The sequence below is a fragment of the Curcuma longa genome, chromosome 6 (assembly GCF_044706935.1).
Source record: "Curcuma longa cultivar G26 ecotype Majalengka, Jawa Barat chromosome 6, ITB_CL_G26_1.1, whole genome shotgun sequence".
NCBI lineage: Eukaryota > Viridiplantae > Streptophyta > Magnoliopsida > Zingiberales > Zingiberaceae > Curcuma > Curcuma longa.
The window spans coordinates 2,334,655-2,347,244 of NC_133866.1; the positions used below are offsets into that span (position 1 = coordinate 2,334,655).

Genomic DNA, 12,590 nt, shown 5'->3' on the forward strand with positions numbered 1-12,590 from the left:
AAACCATGCTCCATATATTTCACATCAGACTGGTCAAGATGGGGCTACAAGTGTCGTTGGACAATCTGTCTGAATTGGTGTCGGTACCCATGTTGATACGTGAGTTCCATCAATAGCTCTAAGAAAATTCTAAAAATACACAATGTCTTAATGAGGATATATTGTAAATGTAACTAGATACATTAGGGTACAATACGTACCTTAAAATACGAAAATCACTTTGGATTGTTCAATATGTGAGGATGGACACCATTGTGTTCATACGGTCGAATAATATATGTGCCTAATGTACAAACAACTCGTAAAACTTGTTTGAACCACTTGCTACAAGTGTACAATGAATGTTGAAATCGATCTGCACATATTCGATGTCGTGTGTTATGCCCGATGATTAGTAAGAACATAGCGACACCTTCTTCAACTGTAACTTTCTTTCCATCTTGTAATAGATTCATCTCTTTTAATGTCCTACAAAAATTCACAAACACATGTTTTGACATACGAAAATTATCAAAGCAAACTTGGGGGTGCCCATCAAGTATTTCTTGAATATACATCCTCCCAGTAAGAGATGAAGTCCGACATGGCATCCGATCAATATATCCAAGAAATTGAGTCATGTCATGAAAAAAATCATTTGCGAGACCCAAAACTATAAGCAAATTGATATCTGGGCCTAATTCATCATATTCATCATCAGAGCTTGACATGATCGATCTGCAACAAATTGATATTAAAATCAACACACACATGCATAAAATTAATTATAGATTTATCTCAAACCAATAAACAATTCACAAATCGATATTAAAATCAACACACAGATTTATCTCAAACCAATAAACAATTCAAATTGAATAGCTCGACATAGTCTTCAACATTAAATTTCAAAATATCAAATATGTCTTAAACATTCAAGCCACAAAATATCAAACATGTCTTAAACATTCAAGCCACAACATCAAAAAAACACCATTACTTAAATAGTCTTCAGCTAGGTAATAAAAGCAATCCCCATGAACTTGTCAACATATGACCCTACACGTGCTCAAGATTGAGGCAATCCAACCATTCAACCCTCCTATTTGATGGAATTTTCATGAAAATTTCTCGTAGACCAGGTAATTGGAAAGCTTCTGTAGCTTTTGTGTACACTTGGGTAGATAAATTATCCATCTGATTTAAAATTTGCATGCACATGTCAATAGAGTAAGGATCACTGAACATGCTCGTTCCAGAAGAGCACGATATATCTTGTTCACGTTCTAACTTAGCAGCCCTCAAATCCAGGTATTTTGCCTAGCAATAGATTCTTCACTCAGCTGTTGCAAGGTATTACTCCACTTGTCCATACAAGCGTCATATTTTGAAAGTTTAGGATCTTTACGTCGATGACTATCAGATGATTCTATACTACGACGTCGCCGATTGTTAGGTTCCCCTCCAACGTCCTCATTCTCGTCAACAACCACTTCAACATATGAGTTAACACCTCTATTAATGAATGCTTCTTCGAGCTCTCTCTCTTCATCAGATGTGGGAGGCAATTGAGTAGAAGCCCTATGCATATCACCTGTTGCAGTTGTCCCACCGAAAACTTCACTAAGAATGTGAAAATGATCACAGCCTTCCTTTCGTATTGACTTGTACTCCTTTTTATTTTTCTGTACCATTGATTACAAAAATTAACATTTTTTATTATACACAAATATACAATAAAAATATATATTTGAATGGATAAAAATATTTACCAGATAAAATTCTGCCCACACTTCCTCTGGAGCATTCACTTTACCGGTGTCTAGATCCATTGTGACACCAGTATGCGCAAGCAATGCAGCAAAAAGTCGTTGTCTTGTGCGTAGACGATTCATTTACCTTTGAGCCTTTCTACACCATAATTCTTCTTCGTAGCTTGATATAATTCTTTGTTGATCTCGTCCCAAACCGTATTAGTAAAGGTAGATGTTTGTAACTTATTTTGCTTCACTTTTTCATAAATGATATCGACAAACATGACAACATTAGCCTTGGACCACTCATACTTCTCCATTTTGATACTGGGATTATGCCCTCCCATAATGTATTTTTTTCCTAAAAAATTGACAATGTTAAAAACAACATAAGAATTTTTAGATACTGAAACTTAAATCCAAACTTATACTGGTCAAAAAACAGCATAAAAATTTGACACTAAACAATTTTCAAATCTTACAGAAATAAAAACCGGTTAGATAAAGAGAATTTATGGTTACAACAAAAATAATAAATATAAAGAGAAGTCGGTTAGATATAGTAATTCAACAATGAGCCGTTAATAACATGATCCCAACCATTTTAAGAATAAGAATATTATTCATTTTTAATCATGTCAACTAATATGCTGATCCTACTTAGTATGCTAATTATATTTATATCATTGTATAACTGAGATAATATTACTACCATTAGTGAATGTAAATGTAGCATAAAGCATCTAAGACAACATTTCCAAAGTCACAATCTTCTAAGTTAATACAGAAAAACTCACTTGATCCTTTACCTGAGACGGTGTGTTGGCAACAACTCTTCTGCCCAATGGAAACCCTCGGCAAAGGTATCAATATCCAAAAGCCCCAACCTAGCAATCATCTAACTATGAACACCTCACGACAAAATCCATTGGAAAAACAGAACCTATGCACAACCTTACCTAAGAGTTGCTGCACCTAGATTCCTTCGCTCTGGATCTAGCAAAATCAGGGTCATCTGAGAACTTATAGAGGAGAATGTGATGGAACATTGACGCCGACTAAATCACGAGAAGGAGGGATGAGTGGCATCGGCAGACCTGAAGAGGAAGGAGAGGGTTGTGGCGTCGCACGTGGAGAAAAAGACCCACGAGGAGGGCTGCGGCGTTGGCTTGCTTGCGCGAGGAAGGGACAAAAAGGATCGCGTGTAGAGGAGGTTGCGGCATCGGAGAGAAAAGGAGTTGTGCGATGAGATTGTAGCGTTGGGAGAGAAAAAGAGTTGTGCGATGAGGTTGCGGCGTCGGGGAGAAATTTGAAGTTGTGCGATCAGGATTAGGGCATGTGACATTACTGTAGCCGCATTTTTTATTTGTCAGCCGCAGTTTCCATTCTCCATAGGAAATGATATTTTGTCATTTTCTATTTTCTTAGAAAATGACTTTTCATTTTTCAGAGAATGAGATTGGAAAACACAAAACAAATAGCAATTTCTAGAAAATAAAAAAAAATGAAAACAGACAAAGACAAAACCAATCACTACCTGAAGTTCCTAATAGTCATCAATTAATAAATAAATACTAAAATACCTGCTTTCTTTGGCCTATATTCTGAAAATAAGCCTCTTCTGCACGCTGTAAAATCTCAAACTTTTTGTCTAGCGTTGCATCAGTTGACATCCTAGACATAACTATATTGGCTGAAATATCTGCCTCATCTGTCAGGTTAGAAGCAATGGTTAAAAGGTACAAAAATATTCAGAGATATAACTAGTGTTTCATCTAGTAGTAAGAATCATTTTATCATCTCATGTATGCAATAGTTTAACTTTGATACCCCAAAAAAAATCTGGTGTCTCACACCAATTTTATACTACAGCAAGCATCAAATTTTACTAGTGATATAACATTACAAAGAGCTGACTACAAGAATAAGATCTGTATATCCGACCCCAACTTGATGAGAATAACACAGCTTGGATGTATGGATATTCAGCATAACCACCTTATTACATTATCAATTACTGATCAACTTGACATAATATAATAATAAGATTCTTGATAATTGAAATTCGAACACACTTAAAGAAAAGATTGGCTCAAACTAGGGCAAATATATTACCTCCAGAATCTGATATTTCTTCCTCAAAGAAACTGTCGTCATCTTCCCGATTCCAAAATTCAGTATGCTGACCTTCTAAAGAAATGTAGGTTGAGCTGGAAAGAACCAAACATAAAAATAAGGTTCAGCAAAAATCAATCAAGGGATTTATTAAACTAAAATTAGCATATTGAGGCTAAAGCCATGAAATAAGATTAGTAGCTATATGAAGCTCATTCAGATGTGAACATCATCTATTCTCTTAAATCTGATGCAGAGACAAAGCTGTGGCCAAAATATGGTAACTCTAGGTTCTAGGACAGCTCATTTAGTTAATAAACTTTGTGATTACTACTTTTATCTTCTTCACCATCCTGCAATTTTCTTCATCCTCAAATCAATGTACGATGCCACTTAAAGGCATCCAGAATGAATTGGGATGATTTATTTATATCAAGTCAACAAAACTCTTCAGATTGGCATCATTGATGATAACATGGGTTCTGAAGTATGAAATATGGTCCAATCTTCCTCCACGCTTCAATTTCTATATACAAACATAATAGCCAGATTGAGTTGATGAACTAATGAAATTGTAGAACACTAAATCTCTACAGCTAGCAATATGAAAGGTTGATAATGATTGTCCTCAGATGATGTCTGGCTGTGAGTTACTGATACCATGCCAAATAGCTCCTTGCTTATTGAATAATAGGAGTATAGATCAAATTTAGTTTTTTGGCTATATAATTGCCATTGATCTTGTGGGTGTAGGAGTTGTGATACCATGTCTATAATCTCATAGTACAAGTTTGTGCTAAACTGAAATAAATTTGGCTTCAAAGGAACTACTTAAAGAGTACAAATTACCTTGTAGAGTTATCTTCTCCTTGTGTATGCATCATCACCACTCCTTGTTTTCTTTTTTGCATGGTTGAGATAGAATTGAAAAGAAATCGCAGCATTATGAGACCTATGTGTAATCGTCCAGCTAAGGCTAGGAAAAAAGCACTATGCGCCCTTGAGTTAAGGATATGGCAGAAGCTGGTGTCCAATTTCAAGCATCCCAAACACTGACACTTTTGCCAAGTGTCATTGTGGCAAAACTCAACACTGTAGGTGCTCATGTCTATGCAGCCATTTACATGTTGAACATGTGTGCCATAGTCCCCTATGGCTATATTCAATTGTGCCAAGTGCAGAGATGCCTTGCAATCTTTGGTCATGGCCCACCATGTCTAAATGTTTTAATAAAATACTAGTAGTAAATTATACCCATACAATACCAATTACTGGTGTCAGTACTATAACCAAACAGCATGTGACAAGTAGTAATTGAATTGGTATCCCTGAGAGAGGGTGGTAGGATGGTATGAATTAAGATTTAAGGCCATGGTTTTCATCACCTTTATATCCTGATATACAAATTTAATCCATATTTCTCAGTATATCTTCTCCACATGGTTATCTTATATCAAGCTGTCCAATTTCTCGTGAAAAATTTTGTTAAATTTTGAAATCAAGAAAGCAACTGACCAAGAATTAGCAGTGTGATTCATCTAGTTCCAATGGTATATTGCAAAGGATGGATACATTGCATTCAGGCTACTTGGTCATAAACATGTATTATTAGCCACATGATTAACCTAAACCTAATGATATCTAGACTTACAGATTAAAATTTTATATGACTAGCTTTTATAACAAATTATAAATGGGGTTTCTATTAAGACCTTTAAGAAAAACAACGCAAAAATAATGATTCTGAAATTTTATTAGGGTTTCAGAGATTTGAGAGTTCAGACAATATACAAGTTTAACCCATTGAACTAGTTTCGACAAGCAGTAAAAAAGAGTGAGAACACAACTCAAGCAACACCATTTACATGTCTCATATAAGTCCAAATAACTAACAATTTCAACTATACATTATCTGTAAACAGGCTTTGATCAGACCGGTAGGCAACCAGATTAGAAAGAATAGATCAAACCTTAATCCCTGAAGATATGAAGGCATTCTTGCATCAAGCAGAATATGCATATTAAAAAAATGGAGAGTTGGGAGAGAGAGGGGGTCCATGTACAATCTTAACCATCCTAGGACCCTCGATATTTGGTTCCAAAATCTATTTAATTATTAGGGGGGAAAACTATTGTTAGTTTAACCCATTTAAAAATATATGGTCTCCTATTGGAAACCAACTGGATTACAAGAATCTACTTTATGTTGTTGTCTGATCATTGGAAAAATACCTTTTAGTTAAAATGGGAAAGAACTTGTCCTTCTGAGAATAAGTTTTTCCCTCAAGATCCTTTAGGTGTTGCACAACTATGCTTGGTTGTTTGCATGAATCACATGATTTCTGACATAAAGATGTTGACACCTATTCATGGAAAATGTTGATTAATAATCACAAACTAAACAGTCAAAAACAAAGTTCATTTTGTGGAGAAACAAAGAAATATCACTGAATGCATGATGTAAAGAAATAAAGTTGTAGGCACCTGTTCACCAAAACTTTGAAGAATCTTTCCCCTACGGCAACCAGAACCTTCACAGTATTCCACCATCTGTTGTTGTAACATCTGTAAGCTAATCCAAGAAATTTTTATAATTGACCAACACAACTAACGCACCTGAGTAAATGCAGCTAAAGACTTCTCTGGCAAACCACTTGATGGAGATGAAGATTCTCTCTTTTTTATAGTGGCATTACGTAGAATGAATTCCTATCACATGTACCTAAGTGTTAAGTGGAGGTGATGTCTAGTAAATGTTTGTTAACTATAGTATGTATAGTATAATCACCATCTTTTTGCGATCATCCAGTCCATAGTACAATATACTCCTAGAAGGCAACTGATCACGGCCAGCTCTTCCAGACTCCTGGTAAAACGATTCCATTGATTTTGGAATATTGAAGTGACAAACAATGCGGACATCCTTTCTATCAATACCCTAAAATTGAAATCATTAGCAACTCAGCACCAAGCACCTTAATAGGTATTAGTATATAATTCTTAACTATAAAAAATAAGGTTCAAGACTTCCAAAAAAAAATGTTCGTACCATCCTGTACCAGCATAATTGAAGCGTAAAAACCACAAATTTTAGTCATGAGCACACCACAGCAGCAGCAACCAGAGAAGATTTCATCAGCAAATAGAATAATAAAAAGAGTAGAAACTAAATGGCTAAAAGGACTCTAAAGCTAGAATATAGGAGATATCTAACAAGATCAGCTTATATTTAACCCATATGAATAGAATTACAAAATTCAAACCAAATACACCAAATTAATTAACAAATGGTAGTCACTTTGAAAACCCATCAGAAAGCATTTTTTACTTACACGAAGCAATAGTATGACCGGCATCCACGATTACTGATGTGGAGTATACTGACTAATCAGAAACATCAAAAGTATAGCATCCTAACATGTTGGAGACCTACTTGTAAATCACTAGGGACTTATAAGATGCTATGCAATGATAAAAATATATAGGTAAACTGGGCTACCTTGGGGACTAACATTGATAATTTTCCCAAATCAATATGGTATCAAAGTTGATACCTTCATCAAATCTTTGCAAAACGGAACTTGTAGCCATGTCTTGGTCAATACAAACCTCTTCTATTGCCCTCAATCTTTTCCCCCACATTGCTAATTTCGGTATGGCAAATATCTCCTAGAAGCTTATCATGGCTTCAATTCAATCTCTTTGCATTTTGGCATCCTGGTTAGGCTTCTAGATCAACATCACCAGCAACACCTCATTAATTCCACATACAGTCTTCTTCCTTACTCCTAGTATCTTCATTGTGATCCTTTCTTTGCTGCTCTTCCCAGCAACCAACAGCTCACACAATCAACCTCCAGCCTCTTTTGGAGCTTGAATTCCTAGAAGCCAACGCAAGCCTCTTATTAGAAGAACCCACCTCTTTTGTTGTAGATCTTCCTGAAGTCCTGAAATCATTGGCAAGCTTCCTTCTCCACCATAAGTTTGAGGCACCACTAGCAAGATGGATAGACTCAATGACAAGAAGATATTCTTGGCAAAATCCCTCTACAACACTGTACCAGTAGGTACTGATGCTAGCTTCAATTCGAGACTTCTTAGTGTACACCTTTCATGTCCATGACATCCTTGATTTGCCAAGGTAACTGAATTGCTTGCATGACATATATTGCTAGGTTTAACACCAGGATTTTAGACTTTAGACCTTTTGGTTATATGTCTGAGAATATGTTCATTTTCTCTATAGCTTTATAACACAGATGGATCACTCTCATCAATGAAGGGCATTGGTCATGTGTGTCCTCTATATATTTGAATTTATTTTTTCCCCAAATTTATTATCTGTGACCAAATTCACTAAGTGATTGAATTGCACAGAAATCTTTATCATTGAGGATTTGCAGAGTGGAAAGGGAATTAGTAGAGTACATAATCTTGGGAATTCTATATATGTTAATAGTGTATGCACATTCATCCACATTAGTAGCAGGCACTTCTTGAGGCATCTTAAGTTGCAAATTCTACAAAAGGTATTATCACTTTGTCAAGTCTAGAGTCTTGAATGTAAATCGTATAAACTAGATAACACTTCCAGTCCATGTTCCATAGTCAAGTCGCTAAATGTACACTTGCACCTTTTTCTTTAGTGTTTTGATATTTAGTGTCCTAGTGCTGTCATTTTAAATTTAGTTTTAGGTGTTCTATTAGTTATCGATAATTTACTTAAGACTGACTTGGCTCTTTTTATGAACAATTTGAAGTTTTCTTTTTTTTTTCCTTCCTTTATTTATGTTAAGATGAAAGCATAATTTAGAACCTAATTCTTATAAATAATTCCAAAGAATAATTCTCTAGTATCTTTTAGTCTTTTCTCTCTAGTCAAGGTATTCTCCATGAGTCTTCTTGCTGTCATGTACCACAACAGGACAGTATTAAACAAGGAAGAATATGCATTTAATTGGGACCACAAGAACCTTGCTGCTTCCTTTCTATTTGTGGTACTCCACCTTTTGCTTAACTTTAGATCAGTTATCTTACAAAATAAGATTTATATTCATTCACTAGCAAGAAGTAGATAAACACTAGAAGAACTAATAATGTGTTATGAGACTTCCCCTCTTATTTTTAGGCGAGGCATAATGATCCAACACATGTATTTGAGTGCACTTTCTTGGTTTATATTTTGACCTTTGGTAAAAATAAACCCTCAAATATGTCAAGTGTATCTTTTTATTCAAAATATTATACGTTGCATAAGAATCATGATTGTCATTCTCCTAATTATATCAAGCTATGGTTTAGGCCGACAATGGGATGTTCAATGGAAAAGTAGTTGGATCATATAATATTCCGATAGATGTATAGAAGTGTTTAGAGAAACAAAATATTGAATGACTTACAAAATTATTCAATCTGATATTAAAAAAAAAATACATGATCAATGGAGGGTAAGTATAATTCCCTTATATAAGAATAAAGAAGATATACAAAATTGTGTAAACTATAAGAGTATTAAATTAATAAGTCATTCCATGAAATTTTAGGAAAGAGTATTAGAAAAAAAGACTAAGGAGACCACGGTGATTAAAAATCAATTTAGATTTATGTCTGAAAGGTCGACAATAGAAACTATACATCTTCTAAGGCAATTAATTGAAAAATATTGGAAACAGAAGCAAGACTTACACATGGTATTCGTCAACTTAGAAAAGCTTATGAGAGAATCCCAAGGAAAATTATATAAAAATTCTAAAGAGAGAGTTGTTAGCATAGCGTAAATTGAAGTAATTAAGGATATGTACGAAGATATAAAAACAAGAGTGAAAACTCCAGATGGATTAACTGAAGTGATTCCCATAAGGATAGAATTACATCAAATATCAACTCTAAATTTCTATCTTTTTACACTAATCATGGATGAATTCACTGGACACATTCAAGATACGGCACCATGGTACATGTTATTTGCAGATGATATTGTTTTGATAAATGAAACACATGAAGAAATAAATGTTAAACTCGAATCTTGGTGGGAAATGTTTAAAGTGAAAAGTTTTAGGCTTAATAGAATAAAGATCAAATATATGAAATGTAAGTTTAGCAATATTAAACGTAATAAGATAATTATTAAGATAGGAGATGATGAATTATCTGTAACTGAGAGTTTTAAATATTTAGGATTATTTTTACAAAAGGATGGAGGAATTATGAGAAATGTCTTACATAAAATACAAGTATAATAGAAGCAGGATGGTTGAAATAGAGAAAAGCGTTAAGTGTTCTTTGTGATTGTAAAGTACCTCTAAAACTTAAAGGAAAATTTTACAAAACCGTGGTTAGACCTAATATGTTATATGGAGTTAAATATTGGATTATGACTCGAGCCCATGAGCATAAGTGAGAGTTGCAAAGATGAGGATGTTAAGATAGATGTATGGACATATAAGGATGAACAGGATAAAAAAATAAAATATTAGAGAGAAAATCAGAATTCCACTTATTGAAGAAAAACTTCAAGAGACGCATTTAAGATGGTATGGATATGTACTTAGACGATTAATAAATGCTCTAATTAGGCGATGTGAAACTATAATAAATGTGCACATCAAACAAGAAAGAAAAAAATCAAAAAAGACTTCGTTAGCAATAATAAAATAAAATTTTTTAAATATAAATAATGATACAGTGAAGGATAGAGCCCAATGACGTAGAAGGATCCATATAGTCGATCCCACCTAATGGAATAAGATTTGATTGTTGTTGTTGTTATTATAGGGTTTAGGCCGACTTAATATTCTTGAGTCCAATCTATTTTTCTCCACCTCACCTACCATACTCAAGGAGATAACTAAAGTGCTTCTTATGCCCACTTCCTTGTTTATTCCACCATCTTCTAATCTAACCAATAGATACCAAAGATTCTGCTAACAATAGATGACCATTAGAAAGACTACTACAGCTTTACATTACACTCTGCTATGCTAGCAAAACCTTCCATAATCCAAGCTCATATCTCTGTCTCAGAACTTGACCTTCTATAGCTCTAAGAAAAGAAAGTCATAAGTGCAAAACCTTCCCTCCATTTTTCATACCATTTCTTCTACTTCTTTGACTTCACAATATTATATGTTTCTTTCGACATTAGATTCTATTAAAATCCCCCCATAATATCTCCATCGTGAACACAAAATATGATTGATGAGATGACAACATTACATTTTAAACTGTATATGAGAAATTATCACTCTTCCTTCTAGCAAGAATATTGTTGCATGAATATGGATAAGTACTATTAAACAACTATGATGACACAATTGCCAGAGTCAACTCAATTATTGGCAAAAACGCAACACACAAACGTATGGTGTTAACAATATTAGGTATGTCATCTCTGATGGGCAAAATTACTTTGACTTTTCCTTACACTAGTAGCCATATCCCAAAGGCCACGACATAATCAAACATCAAGGATCCTTTCCACCATGATTTATTTGGAATGTACTATAATTGAGGTAGTGATCAATTGATCTTTTAGATCCAAAAGATTGACACAATGAAACTTTATTGAATGTTTAAATTAAATTCTTGATTGAGTTTGAATAGTTGACTGATGAGATTTTGAAACTAGTGACAAGATCATTTAAGAGGATCTATACTAGATCAATGCTAGATGAGTGGGATTTATAGGGCCAAATTTTTCATAGGTGCAAAGGATGTTATATTTATAAAAAAAAGAAAAAAGAAACTAAGCCCCTCTCTTATCTAGATGGCACCAACACCACCTCTTTTTCTCTCTTTGTTTCTCACATACCCTCTCCTCAGCAGGTGCTGAAATTGCTCAGGATTGTTGCTCTGGTAAGTGGTGATTAAGCAATCTCTTCTCTAGTGTCCCTCCAATCTTGGATCCCACTGCCGATCTCTCTCTCATGCATACGCATGTAAAGTCCAAGTGGGTAGTCTTGGGAAAAGTCCAAGTGGGAAGTCTTGGCAAGCAAAAGTCCAAGTGGGTAGTCTTGGCAAGGAGAAGTCCAAGGGTGGTCTTGGCAAGGACTTGACATGACGAAGCTGATGGAAGCATCTCAGGCTAGTGCAGGGAGGCATGAGGCTATGGGAGGTGTTTGAAGGCCGAGGTCTAGGTCAAGAGAAGCTGAAATGTGATTTTTCAGCTTCACCAGTCGACTGGCCCTGCCAGCAGTCGACTGCTCATAAATCAGATCGACTGTGATTTGAACGTTGCAGAAAATTGGCAAGCATTTAATGGCATTTAATGCAAGATTTTGTTGCCGATTTCGAAGGCATCAGTCGACTGGCCCTGCCAGCAGTCGACTGATGTTGCAGAGATTATAAAAGAAGCCTGCACGAGAACAACTTATCTTCTTCGCCATTCTTTCATTCTTTTGTGTTTCTTTTGTGAGCGTTTTTGTGCTCATCTCCTGCTTTATTCCTCTCCTCCTAGACAATATTTCATATCATTTTGAGGAGATCTAAAAAGGTGTAAAGGTTTCTCCGCCTTCGAGTTTTCGAAAAGGAGAAGATTTCATAGTGCATCGGGTGTGTGCGTGCGTGTGGATCCTTGGATTAGTCACCTCTGCGGAGGTGGATACCAAGTAAAATAAACCGGGTTAGCGTTGATCTCTGTCTTTCTCTTTTATATTTTTGCTTCCGCTAATCTCTGTGCAGAGAAAGATCAAAGAAAAATCGAGAAAACGCTATTCACCCCCCCCCTCTAGCTATTCAGCCGAT

The 12,590-nt window shown here is 35.1% G+C and overlaps 1 protein-coding gene and 2 pseudogenes across 1 annotated transcript; all 3 read right to left on the reverse strand.

Moving 5' to 3' along the window:
• Positions 1 to 33: 33 nt before the first annotated feature.
• On the reverse strand, positions 34 to 777 carry LOC141831102 (uncharacterized; annotated as a pseudogene).
• Positions 778 to 971: 194 nt separating this feature from the next.
• LOC141830369 (uncharacterized) lies at positions 972 to 2,080 on the reverse strand (annotated as a pseudogene).
• Positions 2,081 to 2,416: 336 nt separating this feature from the next.
• Positions 2,417 to 6,781, reverse strand: LOC141831103 (ATP-dependent DNA helicase Q-like 3). Its single transcript, XM_074718534.1, has 7 exons — positions 6,637 to 6,781; positions 6,465 to 6,557; positions 6,333 to 6,398; positions 6,081 to 6,211; positions 3,849 to 3,943; positions 3,317 to 3,444; positions 2,417 to 2,476 (listed from the first exon to the last, which is right to left on the reverse strand). The coding sequence occupies exons 1-7, from the start codon at positions 6,730 to 6,732 to the stop codon at positions 2,417 to 2,419; spliced, it is 669 nt and encodes a 222-aa protein (XP_074574635.1). The 5' UTR covers positions 6,733 to 6,781.
• Positions 6,782 to 12,590: the final 5,809 nt, after the last annotated feature.

Bases quoted from the DNA above. Each gene is read 5' to 3' on its own strand.
- LOC141831103 (XM_074718534.1), bottom strand. From the start codon at position 6,732: ATGGAATCGTTTTACCAGGAGTCTGGAAGAGCTGGCCGTGATCAGTTG. The intron at 6,399-6,464 runs GTGCGTTAGTTG...TTACAACAACAG, and splicing joins CTTTAGCTGCATTTACTCAG to ATGGTGGAATACTGTGAAGG. The intron at 6,212-6,332 runs GTGCCTACAACT...TTCCATGAATAG, and splicing joins TTCAAAGTTTTGGTGAACAG to GTGTCAACATCTTTATGTCA.